This window comes from Drosophila erecta, unplaced genomic scaffold, assembly GCF_003286155.1.
Source record: "Drosophila erecta strain 14021-0224.00,06,07 unplaced genomic scaffold, DereRS2 tig00000092-arrow-pilon, whole genome shotgun sequence".
NCBI lineage: Eukaryota > Metazoa > Arthropoda > Insecta > Diptera > Drosophilidae > Drosophila > Drosophila erecta.
In genome coordinates, this window is record NW_020825207.1 from 3,978,940 (window position 1) to 4,003,789 (window position 24,850).

The 24,850-nt window shown below is 39.6% G+C and overlaps 2 protein-coding genes across 2 annotated transcripts in view; one reads left to right on the top strand and one right to left on the bottom strand.

Moving 5' to 3' along the window:
- Positions 1-1,648, bottom strand: part of LOC6547253 (sex peptide receptor) — a 30,710-nt gene extending 29,062 nt beyond the window's left edge. Inside the window, exon 1 of the mRNA XM_001976103.3 lies at positions 1,432-1,648. The gene's annotated coding sequence lies outside the window, so the exon portion shown is untranslated. The remainder of the gene's footprint in view (positions 1-1,431) is intronic.
- Positions 1,649-7,192: 5,544 nt separating this feature from the next.
- The window catches only part of LOC6547249, a 44,219-nt gene continuing 26,561 nt past the window's right edge, over positions 7,193-24,850 (top strand). The window contains exons 1-2 of the mRNA XM_001976099.3: positions 7,193-8,247; positions 24,074-24,130. Of these exons, the coding sequence (XP_001976135.3) occupies positions 8,217-8,247; positions 24,074-24,130 (88 nt within the window). The 5' untranslated portion in view covers positions 7,193-8,216. The remainder of the gene's footprint in view (positions 8,248-24,073; positions 24,131-24,850) is intronic.

Here is a 24,850-nt window from a genome sequence, read left to right on the forward strand (position 1 = left end):
GGCGGCGCCACAAACATACATACATACAACTTAAGCATGCCACAAGCGGCTGCCACATGAATTGTGATCCATGTGTTCTATCTATCTATCCTGTTGAGTGCGGCTTTGCCTTTTGGGTCGGGTTTGCAATGGCTCATGCGGTGGGGCATCAATTTCCTATTGTGGTTGGATTTCCGCCCCCAGATTGATATTTTGTGTTCGCCCGAATTCCCATTTGGCCCAAAGCGTGGTCAAGTGTACATACATACATCCATGGCCAACTCAAGCAGAGGCATCGCCTACACACTCCGAAGAAACCCCATTAGTTATGCATAAGATCAATTAAATACAGAACATTTAACAGCAGCCATTTTTGTGGGCCGGAACTAGATGTTCAAATAGTTTGCCCCTGTTTGCCGAAACATAAAAGGGCACAGCGAATCCATCAATGTGATGACACAAATGTTGCAAAGGCCTATTCTAATTTTTCGAGACAAAATATTGTTAGGAAAGCCACATATTTTTGCCCCCATTTACCGAAACATAAAAGGGCACAACGAATCAATCAATGGGATGGCAAAAATAATGCCTGTTCATTGAAGTTTTCTATTCCCTTTTTTGTGTGCTGCAAAAGGACTATGATAATATTTTCAGGCAAAAGGTTGTGAGGAAAGCCCTATATTTTTAGCCCAACGTTCAACGTGCACATTTTACCAAGTAATCCTGCTTTGAATCAAAAGATTGTTAGGAAAACCACATCACTTCAGTAAGTTCAAAGTGCATATTTTACCAAGAAATCCTTTCCGTAAAACGCAATATCTCTTTTGGCCAAAACAGAGCTGAAAATTGTCGCCACAAAAATGTGTCTGTTATCTTTTAAAGGGATTTTCCTGATGAAAAATTACACTGTCCTTATTTTCCAAGCTCGTAAATAATTGCCCACCCTTTCACAAAATTAAACAAAACATTGCGAAATGTTTGTATTCAAACAAACAAAACTTATTATTTCGATCGTTACAGAAGAGGCGAAATCAAAATCTTAGTACAATGAAATCATGGAATTATATAAATTGGCAATCGTATTTACAAATTTTTCTTTTTACTCCATTTTTATCCCAGTAAACAGAAGATAAACAGTTGCGAAAAAATCAAGTCAAATCGTGAACGGAACCATTTTGTTTACCAACCAAAAATAATTCTGCCACAAAAATGCCAGTATGCAAATTAATTTCTTATTTGAGAACAAGGCCAAAAAAATATTTAGTTGTATCAAATGGGCATTCATCCATCAATTAAACTGATTCCCAGAAAAAACTCATTTAATATCAAACCAAACAACATTTTTTTGGAACCCCATTCATTTCATTATGAAAAATATTTCCATTTTTTTCATTTGCGGATGGATGATATTTAAATTTGGTGATAATTGAACATTATTTTTATCGCACTCACACTAGCCGTTTATTTCCTGTGTTTATTTTTTTATTTAGATCGAAGAATACACAATCACACTTTTTTTCTTGAAACAATGTCTGAAATTTTTACTAGGCAGTTTGTAATTTTTTCATAGGTTCTTTTGCCTATATTTCCCAAGCGCGTTTCATGAACTTTTCACAGACCGGTCCGTTTGATCCGCACTGTGATCCTTTCACGCGCTCTGTAATTTTCCGACTGCAAGTGGAATGCCGACGGACGATGTCCATTTGGCGCCAAAGTGTTCGGCACCTCGAATTTCCCCTACTTCCCGCTTCCAGTTTCGAACTGCTTTCGCACTGGAACTGGAAGCAGTGGCTTTCTAGCCGGCTGATGGCGCCTGCGCATTGGGCAGCCAATTGTAAACAAAGACCAGCTGTTTTTCATTGACGATGGAACATATGTGTACATACATCGTATCATAAATTGGGGGGCAGTGGGGGCTAACTGCGAACATAAGGATGAGTGATGTGATTAGGGTGAGCACGCGAGCGGCTCTAATAGATATCAATGATTTGTGAAAATGCCGAACCGAAAAAACCCACAGCTCATTGAAAGTCGCGCATCTTCGTGTATGAATTTAAATTGAAGGGCGGCTGGTTGGTGGCAAATGAGGCTCAAGGCCACGCCTTTTACTTGTCACTCGAGCCGGGAATTCTCACAGCTGTCAGCCAACAGCCCATCCACTTGACATCTCCAATGCTCTGCATTTTGTTTTCTTTCCTTCACATATAGTATATTAAGTATTCTCGCCAGCACTTCATTTCCTTTGAAGCCGCATTATTCCAGCCCTTCGACACCGGGCGTTACGAGGCGTTACGGCTTGAACGAACAGCTTTCGACCGGGCCCAAAGTGTCTGTCTGAAATGAAGCGGAAACATTAATGGAAACACTTAAGTATATCAAGGAAAGTCGATTACCATTATTGAAAGGATTACATCATACGATTTCATGGGCAGTAATTAAATGGGTTTAAATATACTCCAGTACATATACAACATATCTTATCATCAAGCTTATGCTTGCCACATTTTTCGAGATATAATTTGGAACTCTGTCAGAAAGCCTTTTCTAATTATATATGAGATTTTTAAAACAAACTGAAATAAATGCCTATCAGCTTCAGCATATGTAACTAAAAGTACCAAAGGAGTTTCTGGTTTCATTTACAGATATGCCGATAAAATCCGATTAAGATTAGTTGAGTTATGGACTTTAGAACTTCAGCCTTGAGGCATTTTTGAGTTTCCACAACATCATCACATCGGAAAAATGACAAAAAAATTACAAAAAAATGAAAAAAAAATAAAATTCTAAATTTGAATGCAGATTTTTAGAGAATTGCTCCAGAAACATTTAGAGGTATGCCACTTCAAATTCCGACTAAGATTAGTTGAGTTATGGACTTTAGAACTTCAGACTTGAGGCATTTTTGAGTTTCCACAATATCATCACATCAGAAAAATGGCAAAAAAATGAAAAAAAAATAAAATTCTAAATTTGAATGCAGAGTATTAGAGAATTGCTCCAGAAACATTTAGAGATATGCCACTTCAAATTCCGACTAAGATTAGTTGAGTTATGGACTTTAGAACTTCATCCTTGAGGCATTTTTGAGTTTCCACAACATCATCACATCAGAAAAATGACAAAAAAATGAAAAAAAAATAAAATTCTAAATTTGAATGCAGATTTTTAGAGAATTGCTCCAGAAACATTTAGAGGTATGCCACTTCAAAATCCGATTAAGATTAGTTGAGTTATGGACTTTAGAACTTCAGCCTTGAGGCATTTTTGAGTTTCCACAACATCATCACATCGGAAAAATGACAAAAAAATTACAAAAAAATGAAAAAAAAATAAAATTCTAAATTTGAATGCAGATTTTTAGAGAATTGCTCCAGAAACATTTAGAGGTATGCCACTTCAAAATCCGATTAAGATTAGTTGAGTTATGGACTTTAGAACTTCAGCCTTTAGGCATTTTTGAGTTTCCACAACATCATCACATCAGAAAAATGACAAAAAAATGAAAAAAAAATAAAATTCTAAATTTGAATGCAGAGTATTAGAGAATTGCTCCAGAAACATTTAGAGGTATGCCACTTCAAAATCCGATTAAGATTAGTTGAGTTATGGACTTTAGAACTTCAGTCTTGAGGCATTTTTGAGTTTCCACAATATCATCACATCAGAAAAATGGCAAAAAAATGAAAAAAAAATAAAATTCTAAATTTGAATGCAGAGTATTAGAGAATTGCTCCAGAAACATTTAGAGATATGCCACTTCAAATTCCGACTAAGATTAGTTGAGTTATGGACTTTAGAACTTCAGCCTTGAGGCATTTTTGAGTTTCCACAACATCATCACATCAGAAAAATTACAACAAAATTAAAAAAAAAATAAAATTCTAAATTTGAATGCAGAGTTTTAGAGAATTGCTCCAGAAACATTTAGAGGTATGCCACTTCAAAATCCGACTAAGATTAGTTGAGTTATGGACTTTAGAACTTCAGTCTTGAGGCATTTTTGAGTTTCCACAATATCATCACATCAGAAAAATGGCAAAAAAATGAAAAAAAAATAAAATTCTAAATTTGAATGCAGAGTATTAGAGAATTGCTCCAGAAACATTTAGAGATATGCCACTTCAAATTCCGACTAAGATTAGTTGAGTTATGGACTTTAGAACTTCAGTCTTGAGGCATTTTTGAGTTTCCACAATATCATCACATCAGAAAAATGGCAAAAAAATGAAAAAAAAATAAAATTCTAAATTTGAATGCAGAGTATTAGAGAATTGCTCCAGAAACATTTAGAGGTATGCCACTTCAAAATCCGATTAAGATTAGTTGAGTTATGGACTTTAGAACTTCAGCCTTGAGGCATTTTTGAGTTTCCACAACATCATCACATCGGAAAAATGACAAAAAAATTACAAAAAAATGAAAAAAAAATAAAATTCTAAATTTGAATGCAGATTTTTAGAGAATTGCTCCAGAAACATTTAGAGGTATGCCACTTCAAAATCCGATTAAGATTAGTTGAGTTATGGACTTTAGAACTTCAGCCGTGAGGCATTTTTGAGTTTCCACAACATTATCACATCGGAAAAATGACAAAAAAATTACAAAAAAATCAAAAAAAAATAAAATTCTAAATTTGAATGCAGATTTTTAGAGAATTGCTCCAGAAACATTTAGAGGTATGCCACTTCAAAATCCGATAGGGATAAGTTGAGTTATGGAGTATAGAACTTCAGCCCTAGGACATTTCTTAACTTTGTTGAATTTCTACAACATCATTACATCAAAAAAATTACAAAAATTTTAAAATAAAATAAATTTTTAAATTTGAATGCAGTTTTTTAGAGAATTGTGCCAGAAACATTTAGAGGTATGCCACTTTAAAATCCGATTAAGATAAGTTGAGCTATGGAGTTTTGAACTTCAGCCTTGGGATATTTCTTAACTTTGTTGAATTTCTACAACATCATACATCAAGAAAATTACAAAAATTTTAAAATAAAATAAATTTTTAAATTCGAATGCAGTTTTTTAGAGAATTGAGCCAGAAACATTTAGAGGTATGCCACTTTAAAATCCGATTAAGATAAGTTGAGCTATGGAGTTTTGAACTTCAGCCTTGGGATATTTCTTAACTTTGTTGAATTTCAACAACATCATCACATCAAAAAAATTACAAAAATTTTAAAATAAAATAAATTTTTAAATTTGAATGCAGTTTTTTAGAGAATTGCGCCAGAAACATTTAGAGGTATGCCACTTTAAAATCCGATTAAGATAAGTTGAGCTATGGAGTTTTGAACTTCAGCCTTGGGATATTTCTTAACTTTGTTGAATTTCTACAACATCATACATCAAGAAAATTACAAAAAATTTTAAAATAAAATAAATTTTTTAATTTGAATGCAGTTTTTTAGAGAATTGCTCCAGAAACATTTAGAGGTATGCCACTTCAAATTCCGATTAAGATTAGTTGAGTTATGGACTTTAGAACTTCAGCCTTGGGACATTTCTTAACTTTGTTGAATTTCTACACATCATCACATCAGAAAAATTACAAAAAAATAAAATTCGTAATTTGAATGCAGATTTTTAGAGAATTGCTCCAGAAACATTTAAAGGTATGCCACTTCAAATTCCGATTAAGGTTAGTTGAGTTATGGACTTTAGAACTTCAGCCTTGGGACATTTCTTAATTTTATTTACAGGAAGAGCATTCTACCATCTAGGCAACTTAATCTAATGAGAAATTTAACTTATAATATAATTAATATAGATAGATAAAATTAATTAATTGCTGGGTATATCTGCAGTGAAAATGGAATTTTATGAATTGCCTAATTAAATGCTTTTCCGCCCAAACACTATGAATTAATTTAACACTACATACTTTTAGGCATACGTAAGTATTTCATCTTATCAACTGTGTGAATAAACTTATATTAGCAAACTGATAAAACGAACACCCTAGGTATATCAAGCCGCATTAAGCCAAGTAATAAACGTCTTTCTAGAACTCCTGATATTCGCATTTATTATTTTGGCCACACACAATACTGAAAAATGTAAACAGACTAGTTGAACGACTGTTTTCGGTTGAAAAGGAGCCGCTGGTGGAATGACATTTTTGCGCCGTAAGAGAGCTGAGTTTGAGCCTGCTGTTAGCTGTTAACTGCATGTTAATCACATGTTAAGTTTATAACATTAAGAGAATTTTCTGAGTTTTGAGAAATGAACGTTTTTACAGATTTTGTACTACTCTTAAATGAAGCTCTTTTCAATCGTTGCATTTGCATTTATTTGGACAGCTGATTTACTTAATAATAATAACATCACATAAATAAACATGTAAATTAAACATTGTAATTATAATTGTGACACATCAATACATATTATCCGAAATGTAAAAACTAAAATATAATAAATGAAAAATTTAAATGTAATCTTAGAAAATTGAAAGCACAAAATCGGTGTATTGTGTGTAATGTAACTCGTTTACACCTTGTAATGTATAAATAAATATGAAATTAACAATACAAATTACAAATTAAATAAAATAAAAATACAAATAAAAATACAAATAATAATACAAATAAAATTACAAATAAAAATATAAATAAAAATAAAATAGAAATACAAATTAATAATAAAATAAAAAAAAAATAAAAATAAAATAAAATAAAAATACAAATATACAAATAAATATGCAATTAAAAACTCAAATAAAAATACAAATAAAAATAAAAATACAAGTAAAAATACAAAAAAAAAGACAACAAAAATATACAAATATTCCTATACCAGATCTATAGATCGTATAAAACATCAACACGAGTTCGTTTGAAAGAAGAAAGAGGCCAGGAAATAATCGTAAAGATACAGTTCTCTCGATTGCGAAGAAAAAGTGCCTCACATGTCAAAATGAAGACATCTAGGCGAGGCCTGTGCTCCTTTGAGCGCACTCTTCTTCAAGAACCTGATTGTCATTGTCTATCCAGCGATTGATGAGCGTGTCCTGCAGGGTCCTTTGGGCCAAGGACTAGCGACCCACAATATCGTGGAGTCCACCAGCCAGCAGCCGCAAACTGAGTCGCACCCATTTTTGCGCTGAAAGAGAGCTCACTTGGCGCTCTGCTCTTACTGCCTCTCACTGCTCTCTTAACGCGCGAGCTGGGCGCTTCTGGCGTTTGCGTTTGCATTTGCTTTTGCTGTTGGGGGCCTAACGGATTCTCGCTGGCTCTGTTTGTCCGTGAACGCCGACGTCGACGCACGCCACTCGTTTTCGCGCGCTTCTCGCACTTTTCGGTAAATGCGCAAAAAAGCCAGCAACGAAATCAAATCAAATCAAATGAAATCGCAACGCATGGTGAATACATGTCCGTTTTATTAATAGATTCCGCAACACTCATAAGGCGCATATTTCGAAAGAGATATATAATATATATGTAATAAAGTGAGGCCCTTGGATGAAACAGTGTTGATAAGAAGTGTACACACACACACATACACGGAGCGTATAAAACTGAAAGAAATCGCGGCGCGCGCGAGTTAGTTGCGTATATTGCGTATTGGTCTGCCACAAGTAATACACATCAAATTCAACCTACCACAACAAAAAAAAAAGTGTGAACTCACAAGCAAACGGCATATCAAAGAACACTTACCAGTTGAGGATTTTTGTTTTTTGTACACAGCGAGCAAGGGATACGCCTACATGGATTTATACAGCACATTTACAGCAACCAAGGATACTGAGACTTGGGCAGGATAGCAGCGATGCCAGCCAGCGGGTTGCAATCTCCACCAGGTCGACAGGCAAGCGGCATATCAGGATAATACCAGGGACTTGGACATCATGGCTCCACTATTTGTCTAGTTGGCAAATACCAGCGAACCGGGAACCAGGCCACACACACAATCAGACACACACACACACACAGGGAGACACACACCCGCTCACACGCTCAGACAAACAAGGACGTTTGTCATTGTGTGCGTCAAGGACGTCGACACACGTACACAAGCTTTGTTGCTGTTGTGCCATACAAACAGACCAGAACCAGAGTCGCAAGTGGGCGTGCCAGCGGGTAGGCGGCCTCTGATTAAATATACATCAGTCAAGCGCAAGGATCCTAATTTCCAGCAGTTGTCCTGTGCAAAAGGACAACGGACAGCGGACAACGGACAACGGACAGCAGACAGCGCCAAAACGGGACACCAACTTTCAAGCAGCGAAAATGGCGCGACGCAAGGGCAGCGGTCGAGGCAGTAAGTACATTTTCCTGTTAATTATTCAAATCAAGCGTGAGTACGAAAATATGCCAGCTAAATTCCCGGAAATTCCGCCTTCTCAACGATTTTAAGCTGTTCTGCCAAGTTTCCATAGCTAACTTTCAAAGTAAAGTATGCTAACTTCGCATCTGAAGGTCCTCAAATCCTTATAATTAGTTCTTTCATTATAAGATCGAGCTCTCGTCTGAAGGTCCTCAAATCCTTATAACTAGTTGTTCCATTATGGGATCGAACTCTTGCAAGTTTGAATATCCAACTGCTATCCATAAAAACCACTCCACCGGTCTTAATAGCATTAGGCTTGAGCTCAAGGACGTCGAGTTTCACAGCTGCCATATGGCAGGACAGTAAGTCCTTGCCTCAAAGCAAAAGAATCTCGTCAAGTGCAGTGATTTTTTCAACGCGGCTCAAAGGAAACCATGTAATTAAGAAAGTATGTAGTAGTATTCGGCCACGCCCCCACTCGGAACCTTTGGCTGTATCTATAAGATATATTTTTTGCATTATTATTTGTGCCATGAGTGCTCCACCGGCGAGAGCGAGAGCGATGCAGAGTGTGAGAGGGAGAGACAGAGAGAGAGTCAGTGGGGTAGAGAGAGAGGGGAGGCATGCATAAAACATGAAACAACAGCGTCAGTAGTCACTTTTCATTGCATTGCGCCCACGCCCAACCACCCACAGCCCCCTTATCATTTCAATTCAGTTGCGTTGGCGCGCGCGCTGCAAAATGTTGGGGATTCCCTTACGTAATCCCCCAGCGCACACAAAAGGCAAACAAACAAACAGCCACACACATACATACAAGCTCATGCACACTCACAGTCTCGGGCAGCGGCAAACAAAACAAAAACACAAACGAAATGGGCAAAAGAAAGGGGCAGAAGCCAGAAACGGAAAAGCAGAGAGCTGAAATAAAGGAAAACAGAAAACGGGTGAAAAGCAGAGAAGCAGAAAAACAGAAAAGACATAAAACAAACAGACGCAAACAAGGCAGCTTGTTTGCCAGCCAGTCGGAATCGCCCCATGTAAAAAAAATGGGCTGAAAATGAAGCTCAGCCAGCGTCATGAACTTTTGGCGCAGCTCAACCGCTCAACAGGCAGCTAGCTCACAGATACGCAGCCACAGAGATACGCAGATACAGAGATACAAAAGGCACACAGTCGCAGATACTCGACTTGCACACTCACATCCACATTCACATTCACAATCGCAATAGCTGAGATACTTTGCGTCACGCCGTCACGCCGCCTGTTAGTCAAGTTGCTCTGTGCGCTGCGTTACTCATGCCACAGTTTGAACCTATTAAAAAGCCAGATACTTTCTTGTGACTGCCCCATCCCCAGATACTTTTGCCAAATGAGATACAAGTGTGCTGCCTGCCTTTTGATATACGCCAAGTACTGCGCGCTGAGATACAGTGCACATTCCCAGCTTTTGATTACTTCTACGAGCTAAAGGGATTTAAGATGGATTTACTTTTATTTCAAAACAAACAGGCTAGACGACCAGTAATTGAATATATTGAATATTTGTGTTTAATCAATACATTTTGAACTTGATTCAATTAATATGTTTTATTTTGAGTGTTTTATAGAAGTATGTTGTTCTTCGAAAGATATAAAATTTTAAAAAATATATATCTAAGAAATTTTGAAACATTTTATGCCCATTAAGTTTGAATAAATATTTTGTTTGAGTAAGTATTTTATGTACTATTTTAATAATTACTTTCAACAAATGTTTGAGTCTCACAACATCTAAAACATTTTGATGATTAGACAATGTTCAATTGAAAGTACTTGTACTCTGGGCGATATTATCTGTAGTTGTTCCTAAAATTTGTGACAAATTATTTTAAAAGCGTCATAGCCTTCAAATGAAAGTGCTTCCGTGGAATTCCCAGTGTAGCAGGCGCAACATGCCCCAAGTTTGGGCACAACTTGACTTCAAGCTGCCAATGGGTTTCGCTTTTGGTATGCAGGCGACTTTGGGCTTGGGCTTGGGTTTGAGTTTGAGTATGGGAATGGGTTTGGTTTGATCTTTGAGGTTGGGGATCTAGGGCTGGGGAGCTGGGCCGAAACACTTAAGCTGGCTTCGGCTTTGGCTTTGGCTTTGGCTTTGGCTTTGTCTTTGTCATTGTCTCCGCCTTTGACTTTGGCTTGCCTTTGCGTTGCCAGTAGTGAGTTCGCCGTAATCTCTTTTCGCCCTCGTCTAACGACGTCAAAATTAAAATAGACTTTGCTCAGGATTCTTGCAACCGTGCTCGCATTGCCTTTGCTTGCCTCTGGGCCATTGTGCGGATAATTTATGGCGGAGGAGTCGGGGATGCGGGAGTGGAGATGGAAGTGGAAATGGAGTTGGGTGAGGAAATTCCACCCACTCCCTGCGGCTGGCATTTCCCCGCACTTTTATTTGCGAGTATTTTCATTCCATCGCTACCTTTGTTTCTGTTTCCCTTTGGCAACTTTTGCCTGGCCCGCTCGCATTCCATTTCCTTTGCGAATGAAAAAGAAAAGCCTTTAGTTTGCGTAGTTTTGCCATTCAGATGGGGTAGCTTTTCATTATGGCTGCCAGGAAGGAAGTGTTGCTGGGCGTGGGCTTCGTGTTCGGAGTCCTCAAGTGCCGGGTAACTGCCCATGTAGGTCTAGGTGTGGCCTAAACGGAGCCCATTTCCATTTGGTGATTGCTCTGATTCCGTTTGTAGCTCGGGATTAACTGGTTGGCTCAGTTTGGCTTCCTAACAGATCTTGGATCTAATCGTTTCAATAGATTGATTTATTTTTGATCTAATGTTTCAAGTCTTCTTGCCGTTAATTGATTCATAGGCTTAGGAACTTTATGCCTAACCCATATTTAAGCTGTGGATTTTGGATCGCCTAACCCTGCTCAATCCAATTCCATTTAAAAATCAGTACCAACGATTCAGCACGCAACAATTTCCAAACGAATATAGTGAATTTCCTGAGTCACAGTTTACCCATTCTGCCAAATTGGTTCGCCCCCCTGTTTTTGGGCCATATCATAGCCGTAAACAAACACTCCACTTCAGCTTTTCCTGGGACGCCTTTTAGGCAACTGTTGTGGGCAGCCACGCCCAGAAAATTCTCTCTTCTATCATTTCACCCGCCCACCGACCCTCGCCCACTAAAAAGGTCATGGCAGCGGGGAAGGCAACAAGCAGACCCAAAAAAAAAAGAAAAGAAACACGCAGGAAAACAAGGAAAGCAGCGAAAATAAAAGGGAAATAAATAAACGTGAACTGAAATCCAGGGCCCAACTTTACCTATGAGTTTGAGCAAAAATAAAACCCCATACCTGTAGAAAAAGGACCTGCCACACAGAGCGAAAAACGTACATACATGTGTGCAGGGCACTAGCAAACGGAAAAAATGAAAACAAGAAATTAAGGGAAAAGTTGGCAGCTGGCAAAAAAAGAAGGGGAAAACAAGGCATTGTGTATGTGTGTGTGTGAGGCAAGGCTCTTCATCACCCAAATACATGCACACCACCCACACATTCAAGGCAAGTCTATGAAAGCGCAGGGCTTCCCCAAATGATAAAGTTTTATTTGCTTTTGCGGGCGCACATTGGATTTTTTTTTTTTATTTCTTTGCTTTTCAGCCACTGCTTTTTTGTTTTTGTACATTTTGTGGGGCAGCTGGCGGCAGAGCAGCCAGCGTCGACGGCGACGCCAGCAGCACTTCACCACAATAAAACGAACATTGAACGATGATGATGACGAGGAAGATGGGGTTTGGGGGGTTTGGGGGGCTGGGTGGCGCTGGATGGGGATGATGACGCTGCCACAGTAAGGCGAACATTAAACCAAGTCAACCAACCACTGGGGAATCGCCAGAGATGAAGCGAGCTGGGGATACCCCATAAAGTGTGATACATTTTAGCCAGGACTGCCAAGCATTTCGTGCTTCATTTGGGTCTGACAGTATCTACAAGTATTTACCAGTAATCAACAAGTATCTACAAGTATCTACCAGTATCTACAAGTATCTACCAGTATCTACAAGTATCTACCAGTATCTACAAGTATCTATAAGTATCTACCAGTAACTATAAGTATCTCCAAGTATCTTTATGTATCTACAAGTAAATGAATCTTCCTGCGAGTTCCAATAAACATGTTTAACTACTCCTGTTGGGCTAATAAAATGTTAGGCATTGGAAACTGCTTATACATCCATATTGTTGTGGCTCAAACTTTAGGCTAAAATGAGATTTTGGTTGCTCATTACGCAGTAAACTTGGTTATTCCCTAGCTGCATTGATAATACCCGATTTTAGGAACTCTGCTGGGTAGCGAGCAGCTTAACACAAATGAGTAGGCAACCAGTGAGCGAGATAGAGCGCCCGGGAGTGAGCGAGAGGGCGCCAAGTGGAAATGGCGGAAAATGGGGGGTGTGTGACAAGGAAACGTGAGCTTGGCCCCCTTAACAACTCGATGTGTCACGGGTGCGAGCCTTGTTGGCTATGGCCAATGTGAGTTGCTGCTGCACTGAAAACAATTACTGATGGCAGGAAGCTCTTAAAAAAAGTTCTGAAAAGTAGACAACGTTATCTTATTCCATTGGAAAACTTCTTAAATGATATCAACAAGCTGAATACTTTGTTCAATATTCACTGTGCAATATTTGCAATTAGAAATTTTTTTTTCATATTATTACATTTTAGGAGATATGCAACAATTACAAAGTTCCAAAAACCACTGCAAAGCTACTGAACTTTCCAGTTTTCTTCTGTATTTTCGTGTATAGGTATTTCTCATTTAATATTAATGAGCGCCATGAATTTCTCGCCGTGTACAGAGGTTGTTGCTGCGGCTGAAAGCAGTTCAGCAGCAACAACAAGGGCCACAGCAACAGTAAGTGAGTGACGGCAACGACCGTGAAAGGCCATTTGCCTTCCACTTCAACCCTCCGACCCCCAGCCACCCAACCCCCCAACCCGCCGCCCCATTTTCGACCCACAATGGGTGTGCTAAACACACTGTAGTGCATGTGTGTGAGTGCGGCAAGGATAACCTAATACAATTTTTGTTTTTGTTGCCTAAGGACGTGCCGGAATTCGTTCGTGTATCTCTCGATTGCTTCGTCATGGGGCGGCGTTGGATTGTCGGTCGTTTCGAGTTCTCAGCCCCACAGCCCCCAGCTAACCCCCCCCCCCACATTTGGAGCCGGCCAAAGTGGCGTTTCCTACGTCAGCTGCCTAGATTGGCGACCCCTTCTGTTGGAACAGCTGGCTGGAAAGCATTTGCCTTGTAATTGAAGTGCATGATTTGTAAAGTATTGCCATTCCTGGGGCCAGAAGGGCATGGCTGTGGGTATTCTAAAGCAAAGGCCTGGTTAATTAATGCTGTGGATATGCCATGAAATTCTGAGCAACCGAAATGTGTAAATAATTCCTGCAGCTATAATGCATTCTCAAAAAGACTAAGAACACTATTCAGACAAACACTAATTAATGGACAAAGCCAAGTCAGGGGATCATGCACAGAGATTTTGGCTTATATCTGGAATGCCTTTTCACAGAACGGCCAATTAATTCAAATTGATGACTACAGTCGTTGTGGAAATCACCAGCAATTACGTACTTGATTTTACGAGTGAAGTGAACTGTTTATTTTCGTTGCGATTGATAACCTTTCCGCAGCATAGGTCAATGCTAAATTCGGTCATTGCGTTCGTTGTTTATACGAACTCAGCAATCTTGGCCGGCTTATTGCGATAATGGGCAGGGTAAGTCAACTATAATCAAACTCGAATCAAACTTAGTTGTTCTTGAAGCAATATCTCTTGAATTATCACTAATTTAACAATACTCGTACACAAATCCTTCCAGATTCTAAACAATGCGGTAAGCATTCATTTCATACACTAAAATTTGTCAAATTGGCTATTTATAAATGTATACATTTGCTTAAGAAAGATATTTATATACAATATCTACTATTCAACTAAGTAATAAAATTTGTCATCAAGTTTAAGCGTTTTCGCTTATTTTTGCAAATAAATTCGAGTTCGGTAGTTCAAACAGCAAAAATTTCAGCCAAATCAGCTGCCCAAATAGGCGCTTTTTAAAATAACGAATCGAAAAGGTAAAAATTTCGTTAGAGAACTATAAAGAAATAAGAAAAAAAACAAACTTTTTCTGATACTTATTTCGTTTTTATATTCTTCTAATTTCTGTTTGTCTACGCCAAACGCGCACAAACACAGGCACTTAAAAAAACGAACGTGTTGAATTTGGGTGTACAAAAACAAACAAAACGCAAATATGCAAAGTCAGAGAAGAGCAACAAATAAAAGCAACACATAAAGCCAACAGAAATAAAACACAAAAAATTAAAAGCCAAGAAAATGAAGCCCGGCATCACGTCATACCGGTTTCAGTTTAATTCAGCGTCGTCAGCTCGACTTGGCCAACGTTTATGCATATTGTTGCTGTTGTGGCTGCTGCCCCAAAAGCAAAGGAAAACCGAACCAGAAATATGGGGGAAGCTCACGAAAGAATGAATACAAACACACACAGGCCCCAAGAACCCAAAGTCCGGCACAACAAGAGACAAACACGCGCGCACTTTGGCTTTGGGGCTAGCACTTTGGTTCGGAATCGGTTTTTGGGGCTTCCACGGGGGCCAGAGTGACGCGAAAAGTGTGGCTGCAACCAGCCAGCCAAGTGGCTGCTTTTGGCTGCTTAAGTGCACGGCGAGAAACCACATAGCATGCTTTCATTTTGTTTAATTACTTTCTTCGAGCGAACATACCTATTCTGCTGTTTTGCACATTTCAATTAAGATTTTAATGCCTATAACGGAAAATATGCTTAGAAGTATATCTTAAGTCCAACCTCATTAATGCAGTATGCTTTTAAACACTATCATAGATTCTGGTGATCCTTCAGATACTTTCAATCTTTTCAAGGCCAGTGAAAGCTACTCGAACGCTCTGAATGAGTTTATTCTTTTAAACCAAACACCCACGTCATTTGCTGTGTTTTCACTTGACTTTGCATGAAGTAAACCCTGACATTTGTATGCACAAAGTACCCAACTATTTGTCGCTGTGTACCTGCTTTACAATGCACCAATAAAAGCACGTTCTGGCACTGTTAACCTGTTTCGGCGTCACTCGATTCGCGGTGGGGCTGCGATATAGCCTGGTTTAAGACTTTATTAAATCGCTCTCCAAGTTGCGGTGGTGCTGGCGGTGCTGGTGGTGCCGCACCCACTCGTCCAACAAGCCCAAATATTAGCACACAGAACCGCCCGAGTGACAGGTAGTGGTGCACTGTTGTTGGCCGATGATGATTCACCTGACGGGGCTTATACGAGTGTTTCTATCAAGTTTCTCGCTGCGCACCGCTCAACCGCCTATTGGCCACTTCAAACGGGTTTTTTATATCATCTTTGCCTTTAGTTCGCTCGGCTCTATCTTAGTCACCGCCCGAACTAACTTCAAATTATCGCGCAGCCAATTTCTTGGAATTTCATTTCGGCCCGGTGGGTGATTAATCGCCGTAATCAATACATTATCAGCACATATCAATTTATTTTGAAGCCAACCGGGCCGTGAACGCCTGTTTGCCCACATTGATTTGGGGCCTTTTGGCAGACTGCATGTTGCTCGGAAGTCGTTGCCTAATTGCAATTGCAATTCACTTTGAGTTCGACCACTTGGTTGACATGCGGCGGTAATGAGATACCACGAATTTGCAGTCAAGCTGGGACGCCAAAATGGGCTAAAGGTCATTTCACCAGACTGCCACAAATGTTGAATTATCAACATTAGAAAACGCTCAATTCAAGCAAGACTTCAGCGATAATAATAGCCGAGTTTACACATGTAACTTGTATCTAATAATCCTTAAATATATTACAAATATAATGTATGTAAGTCGAAGGAGAGAATCAAACACGTCCTCCGCAAAGCAATATGTATGTATAAAATTGAAGCATAAATTCTCACACAAACACACCCATCGAACTGAAATTCGCAGAAGAACGAAAAGATGATTTCCGATAAAAAGTTAAGTGCCCCCAAAAGTCCAGAAGACAAACAGAAAAGCGACCATCAGGGACAGGTTGAAATACTCCTTATGTGCACCTCAAATATGATTACGTTGCAGTAGACCAGGCTAAAGAAAGAGACGGCTGCCGGGGCGGAAGCGAGAGGGCAGTACAGGTAAACAAGGTTGCTTCGTCAGGTAGTCCCTACTCGATGAGGCTGCCCAGGGATAGAATCAGGCAGAACCACAACCACAACCGAGGCAAGCACTCAACGCCCGAGAGCGGAAAACAATAAACAAGCCAGGATCCCAGGCGGCGAGACAGAGTGCGAGATACTTGCCCAGAGCGAGAGGGAGAGTCTGCACTAGTGGATACGGGTTTGCCCGTTCCGCGCTCATCGGGAACAAAGGGTTCTCCACACGACCGAAGACTGCTCGACGTGAAGAGGGTCGCCACTCTCAAGTTCAAAATCGGGCATCATCGATAGCACCAACCATGTGCACTGCAAGAAACACGAAGCACCCACTGAAAAAATTGGACAAATTTTACTTCTGTTTCATGAGGTCTACTCCCAACTTAAGTAACTGCTATTTTTGCACCTCTTGTCACACATATTTGTAGTTTTTATCTGCCATCTATTGCTATCTTAATTTTGCATCTGATGTGTGACTCTTGTACGCGTATCTAGACTTTGTATCTGTTATCTGTGTGTCTAACTTGTTGTATCTTGTGTTGCACGGTTGGCTTGAAAGTGACAAACTTGGTAATGAATCAGATTCCAAGTGCATTACTCGGGAGCAGTGCTTCATTAACGAATGAAGATCAACTGTGAGCTGCCATTTTTTTTCTCGGTGTGACATTGATCGGCTGCGTTTTGGGTGAAAGACCCATGCATGGCGATGGTGCAATACCCCCTCCCCCTCTCCAACTGGCAAACGTCGCCATCTCCAACTGCGACTGTCTGGCGACGATGTCGTCTTGTTGTCTGGCGACGGCGGCGTTTTCAAAGCGATACAATCCCGGGATGCAATTGGAACTACGAAATACTCGTAAAGTGTGGCCCTGCGATGGAGGCGGAACTCTCCGTGTAACCAATATACCAGAATATTCCGCTCAACTTTGAATTACTCGTTACAGAAGTATTATGCTTTCCGATGAAAAATGAGCCGGCCAAAAGTTTTCTTATGTAAAAGACTTGCCCAGAGCTTTCAGCTAACAGGATTCTGGGAAAATACATTTAAAGTTGAGCTGGGCGGGGGCAAAAGACAATGGGGGGAGGGTTTCTGGGCTAACTGAGCTGGTTGTGCTGAGAGTAATGGGGGGAAATGGGGCCTGCGAAACTTTATATTAAACGACAGCACCGCAAATTCGCTCTCTTTCCGTCTTTCTCTTACACGACGGCCGTGGGCCATTTATTGAAGGAAGTCACGTTACGAATGTGGCACGTAGTGCGCCCAGCACGTCGGGCACGTCGGTGAGGCGCCAGCATTTAGAATTCTGTTTATAGACCGCTCCACGCACAGCCATCTCTCTCTGTCTCTCTCTCAACTCCTCTCACTCACTCGCAGCTAAAGCCCACCCCCAAGAGCCCCACGCCCCCTTTTGCGACAAGCTCGTGCTGCAGATACAATCGGAGCGAGAAAGCGAGTGACTGAGAACCGAAAAGTAAAGTAACGTCAAGTGCTACGCGTATCTTACAAATACAGTAAAATAACCGATAATGAAATAGCCCACATGCAGAAAATTTTCTTTTAAAAAACAGTACTATATTAAGACTTTAGCATTGGTGCTTGTAAAGTACGCGAATTCTTCAGCATTTGATGGGAGCGCTTATACTTCAGCACATTATCCAAGTATCACTCTTTGCATGAAAGCTTTAAAAATGAACACCATTTATATAGCGAATAGATTTACAAACCAAGGTATTACGAATAGATATGGTTAAAAATGGTAATTATTAAAGATGTGCCACTGTACCAGAAATAAGGTGTTACGAACTGACGGACATAAATGAAATGTTACAATATCGTCATTATTAAAGATGTGCCACTGTAGCAGAAACAGCAGACATTGTAGAAGGTGTGGAGGCAGTTGATTGAGGATTCTCCCACACACACACAGGGATAATGGCACACACACACACAGAAACACACAGAGGCAGACAGATTTCGTTTTTGCGCCTTTTTCTTGTCGAACACGAAAGTTGGCAGCTGTTGCCGTTGCCAGGATGCTCCGAAGCTCGAACTTGGCAGCAACAGATACTTTTATTTTTCGCTGGAACCTGTATCTTAGTATCTTTCGCCGGGCAGCAGATACATATACAATCGCAATCGCTGTGCAGAAACGAAATGGCACGATATATACACACACACGGGCCAACAGGCAACAATGTTACCATGGCTATGACGTAGTCGTCTTTGTGTGTGCCCGTGTGATTTTAGCCCAAGTCTTTGGCTTTGCAGTGCTTTGGCTGGTGGAGCCGTAATTTATGTTAACGCAGATCGAGAAATAAATCTTTATTTATTTTTTTTTCGGACTTGTTGTGGCCCTTTTTTATTTTCCCCTCAAGCCGAAGGACGCGATAAATTTCTGCACAACAGGGCCAGCTTGAAATTGCGATTGCTTCGATAAGGTCGAGGCATACAGGCTATAGTCTGTATTTAACTTTCCTAACTTGTTTTGAATTAGATATTTTCCCGGACTCGCAATTTGTATGTTAAACCAGATTTGTAAAACAAAAATACACGCAGAATTACAAAATATTTGGGAACATTTTCAATAACTATATATGAAATATATATTTAAGAAATACGAATTATATATTCAAAGAATAAATTCATTTCTGAATAGAAAATATACACATATAGTACTTTTCTACCAGACAAACCAAAACAAAAAATATAAATTAATACAAGAAATATAAATAGAAATGTAAATGTTATTAAGAAAGTTTATTCATTACCATCAAACTTGAACCAATTTCCGTTTCTTTCCGCTGTTCAAATAATTTCTATCTAGTAAACAGCAGCTTTAATCGGGCGACTAACGGAAAAAAGACACGTGAAATCTTATCGCTCGTGAAATAGAGCCAAAAACCATATACTAGGCAATTAAGGCACCGGCAACAACAACCACAGCGACCGCTAATGATAATCGACCAACAACAACAAGAACTATAACCAGCCAGCAACAAATAGATTGAATATATGTACATTCTGCTCCAAAGAGAAAAACAGGCAGCCAGCTCTCTTTCAATTTCTGTTTCGTTTTCAACCAGGGAATTCAAGTGGGCCATTCAAAGGAAATTAAGCATAAAAAGTGAATAACTTTTCATAATTGCGGTGTCAGCGTTTTGGCATTCCATTTTGCGCTCATTCAACTAGACGAACATAAATTTAGATGGTATATGTATGGATTGTATGAGTGTGCTTTAGCGCACAGATTGGTGATGTTTTATTTTTGTACCGGGTACTTATAGAACTGCAGAGTATATTAGTTATACGCAGAATAAGGTTGATGAGAACACACATATAATAAATAAACCACTGCTCAATGTCAATACATCATATCAATACATGCAGTTGCATCTAAAAGCAAAACCTATAATATTTCAATCCCTAAACAATTTTTAAAGATCCGACAAAACATATTTAAATAGAGTCCTTCTTAAAAAGTAGGGAAAAAGTAGGCAATGCAATAAAAAAATTAAAATACCTTTTAAAGCAAGGTATTTTTCCGTCGATACATAAAAATAGTTTTCACTCTGGTTTAAATTAATGGTTTTCTATCAGCTGTTGATTATCACTTGAAGCGCCACCAGTTGAGCACTCTTCAACTTTTTCCGGCGTCTTATCTCTATTTTTCGTCAATTATCAGTCACATGTCCTTGCCCACCTACGCCCTCTTTGTATATATAAATATTTATATATATATAGTGATATATGTATATGTATATACAAATAAATATACACTTTTTGGCGCATTTATGCTAATTAATCATTTCGACATGGGAAATCCAATGGCGAATTGTTTGGAGAATTTTTCTACCGAAATTTGAAGATTCCAGGAAGCTTGAAAAGTTGCGAATAAGAAGTTGAAGTTGAACTACGACTAAATTCATATTAAGTTCTTGAAATATTCATATTCCATATTAAAAAAATCATTCTATGGATAACAAATATTTGGTTCTAACTTCAGAAGAGTTACCACTTTACTTTACATTTTGAGTAGCTCATAAATCTTTCATCCAACCGAATATTAAATACTCGTAAGGGATATTCAGAAAATATGCAAAAGCTCTTAATAAAGTGGCACACGTAAAATGCAGCCAACTGCAGAATAACAAACAGAATTTGTAATTCGCTCTTCAAGAAGGCGAAACTTTGTTAAGTAAATCCTGCTCAAGTTGTTGCTCTTATTTGGGATTAGATATTCCCCGAAAATGCATACTAAACTACTGCACTCAGGACAACTAAGATCTGCCGAGTCAAGAGTTCTTTAAGGAGGAATAAAACGGTTTAAAGGCAAAACCCCGTTGAGTAGACACACTTCAGTTCACCAAGATAGCACTGAATTGGTAGTTGGTGCAGTCACAAAGTCGAGTCACAGGAATTCCAGCACTCTGCTCCAGTTGCTCAACATGTCTGGGAAGTCAAAGTCATTTAATTGTCGGGCTACGACTGTGTAGTACCCCTTACCCCCACGGTTATGGGTTGTGCAAGTCCCACACGCACATGGGCGAAATTCTTGGCATAGTTAGGCAAATAGTTCCATGTGGGTCGCACTCTAGATACTCACTTAGCCACATATATATGCACGTATATACGAGTATATATATTCAAGACCCCGCTAAAGTCGCAGAGCCAACTTGAACAGCTGCCCAAAGTTGGCTGTCTGTGGGCCATGTGCATATCCATAACCATATTCTTTTCTATAGCATTTTGGCTGTCTTTGTCTTTAATAAAATGTGCCAGCAGCTGCAAAAAATTGGCAGGCACAAAAAATGCTCGAAATGCACTTTTATTTGCCATTAATTTATATTTGGCTATTTGCGCTCCTGGCCCAGCCAGAAAACAACAATTGCTGGGTGCCCAGAACTTGGCTGAAATAAATGAAATTAAAATGCAGCAGCAGCAGTAGCAGCAGCAATAGATATTACGCAATCAACAGGCAAATACGTCACACAGTGAGTTGCGAATGAAATTGAAAACGACGAGAAACTCAAGCCGATTGCGGGTGTGAGTACTCATGAATATATACTTGTATGTGAGTGTAGGCCGATTTGCCATATTCCGTCGCTCCCAATTGAATTTTTATGACTGAGCTCCGGTCCCAATTTTTGTATTTTTTCACAGCTGTCATCTGATGATTCTAAGGCATTTCCTCTGTCGGAAATGAAAAGGGAATTCCCTGAAGCAAATTTATACGAATAAAAAATTCGATTAATACATTTTATGTACATTCTGCTCTATTACACATCACTTTGACCTGATAACTTTTAGTTGCTTACATTTTAAAGTTTAGAAGAAAAATCCCCTTTCTCATCTGGAAACCATCTAGCAGCTTGTTTATAATAACGAATATCCCACAGAACACATCTGCGAACATAAATAGGCAGCAATAAACGGCTGAATCATTGCATTGGCAGTACTCGGTATTCCTAGCCCCGAACATTACTCATACGCCCCACTGGCTATGATCGCATCGCATCGCATCGCATCGCATTGAATTGTATTGAATCGCTTCTCAGCTGGCTGAGCTCATGCGCCAAAATGTACGCGTAATGAGCCGCAAATGTTAATTGTTCTATAAACATTCGAGCCAGCAATTAGTGAGCCATCAACAATAAAAGCCAAGACCGCGCCAATGAGAGGCTTCCCCCAATCACACACACACACTCACACACGGAGAGGCACACACATTCGCTAGTGAATAAACTGAATAAAGTGAATAAGCTGGAAAACTGGTTGCAACTCGTAACCAGTTTTGTCGAGCAAAAATAATTCAACCTGGTGCAAGAGCCAAAAGAAAAAGGGGCGCAAAAGGCGATGACGACGACATTGCCAATTTCAATCTGCCATGCACACAGAGAAAAAACGTTGTAGCTTAGTCAAAATTAGTCTAAAAATATATTTTAGTCTTTCATATCTTATTCATATTCCTTTTAAAATATCTTAGATACTTATAAATATTGCAATATATTTGAAGTGACCTTTAAGTACTAGAAAACCCAATAAGTTTGTAGCTTTTATTTTTGAAATTTTAGATTTCAAGTAGATGACTCATTTCAATACATATGGGATTGTATTTCCTCCATACATGCGACCAATTTTCTCTCCGTGCAGCTGCTGCTGCTTTGATGCGCATGTTTCCGCTTTGGCAGGAAAAAAGGAGAATCCGCAGTTTAAGCCAAACTTGGTCGCCAACAAGTCGCGGCCATAAACAAGTGCGGCAGGTGGTAAAAACGCTGAAACTTTGAGATGCGATTGGAGATGCGTGCGCAATCGGGCCGCGTTCTCGGCATTGGCGGCTACCTGGGCCAACTTCTTTGCCGTTTTTCTGCACTTGGCCAGGTTTCTTGGCCACCAGCTGGCCGCCAGTCGGCCTGCCTTGCATTTCTGTTTGCCTGGTGCCAGCTTTAATTTGCATGCAGGTTTTTTCCACTCGTGCCGTTCAGCACAATCTGAAATTCTAGCCCATTTTGGCTTGCATATTTACGGGGGCCCGGTTTTCAAGAGAGGGTATCAGAATTCTGGGCTTATCGCTGATGCGTTCAAAGTGCAGCCACTCGAGGCGCTTTAGCGCTTGTATTCCATATAGAGTTGACCACAAGCGATTAGCTGCCACCATAGCCCATTCAAGAAACCACAATCGTTGGTAAATGCTCTAAGTAGGTTGCTTCCTGACACAAAATCGAGTCTAAAACATGCTTATTTTGGGTTGTAAAAGCAGGAGTACCACATTCAAAATGTTTATTCTATATTTTCACAATACTTGGCAATTGCAATTACTTTGTTTTCCATCGTTCTTAACTCCACACTGTCTTATCAGTTTGGAAAAGTGCGTCATTTGAAAGACCGAGGCAACTGGTGGGAAAAACGAATCTGAAAGTTTTTCATCGGAAACGCTTGTTTGTTGTATACCATTTCGGTGTATTTTTAGTGCCTTCATTGGGAATTTCGCCACGAATTGGCATCAGCATCTCGAGATACGAGTATTTTTGGCCACTCGTCAATGCGTTTTTCACGTTCACTTTGCGCTTAAATTCAGCAAAATATTTCAAATTATATCGGTACGCGCAGATAGAAATTCTCCCACAAAGCGTGTGTCTATTTTAAAATTAGCAAAAGAGAGCGCAACCGAATTGGCTGGTAAACATTTTGGCTGGTAAATGAAATGGATTTTCAGCTTGGTTTGATGGCCTCCGTCTGCCGCCAGTTCGGATTTTCCTTTTTCTTGCCCCCTGGAAATTGGCAACAGTTGGGTCTGCTTCTTCTCGGTTTTTCCCCTCACGCCATTTGAATACTTTATTGACTACGAAGTGTATAAATGTGTATCTGTGTGTCAGATGTGCTTTCCTCCTTGTCGATTTTCCCCCACTGCTTGGTATTGGTATTTTCCTCGCCTTCTTTTTTGACGTCACCAAGTGAAATGCCAGCGGCAATTTTGTGGGCGAGCTTTGTCTAAGATTTAGCATTGAAATTGCACTTGAAAACGTGTACATTTTAGACGTAGAAAACTTTTGCGAATATTTTCTTATATTTTACATTTCTTATTTGCAGAATCTACGGTGAATTCACGCAAGAGTGCTTTGGAATCGGTGCGAGAAAAACCTAAGGGTGAGTGTAAAAATCACTTAAAGACTAGGAAATACCCATTCCTAGTTCAAACATATTCTAAATCAGTAAAAGACTTTGGTTTGTTTGATTTTAAAATTATGTCTCATCACCATGACTCATAATTGGGACTGACCACATATAAATTCTGTTCAACCGCATATCTCCGCGTTAATTTTCAATTTAGTTTTTTCCACTCCCAAAGGTATAGAACAAATCTTTTCCCTGTTTAGCTTTTGGCCTGATAACTCAATCAATTTATTTACAATGAATCAGGAAACGCTGGCCATCGCTTGCCAGCTATCGCAGTTTATAACCAATGGCACACTATACTCGTAGTTTTCAATCGAATCTATAACATCTACGATAGAGAAATATTCCCGTAGGTATGGGAATGACCTTCAGGGGTCTACGGGTATCAATAGGGTTTCCTTTCCTTGGAAAAAAAGGGGGAAAAGTAATGGTTATCTATGGGCTGCTCGGAGCGGGTAAAGCAGATGGGTTTCCGCTCATGTCGAATGGCGTTTAATACAGTTGTTATGGATGCCAAGCACAAAGCAATCTCACAGATACACAAGCGAGTGCGCTTAGCAATATTGATAAAGTGCGTGCCCTGTACATAGGCATGAAGTAATGAAATAGAGCCGATGAGCGCTCGGCTGATAAGGCCAAATGGCGTGATTCACGACCGAGTTTGTACGCCGATACTTGTGGTATATACAA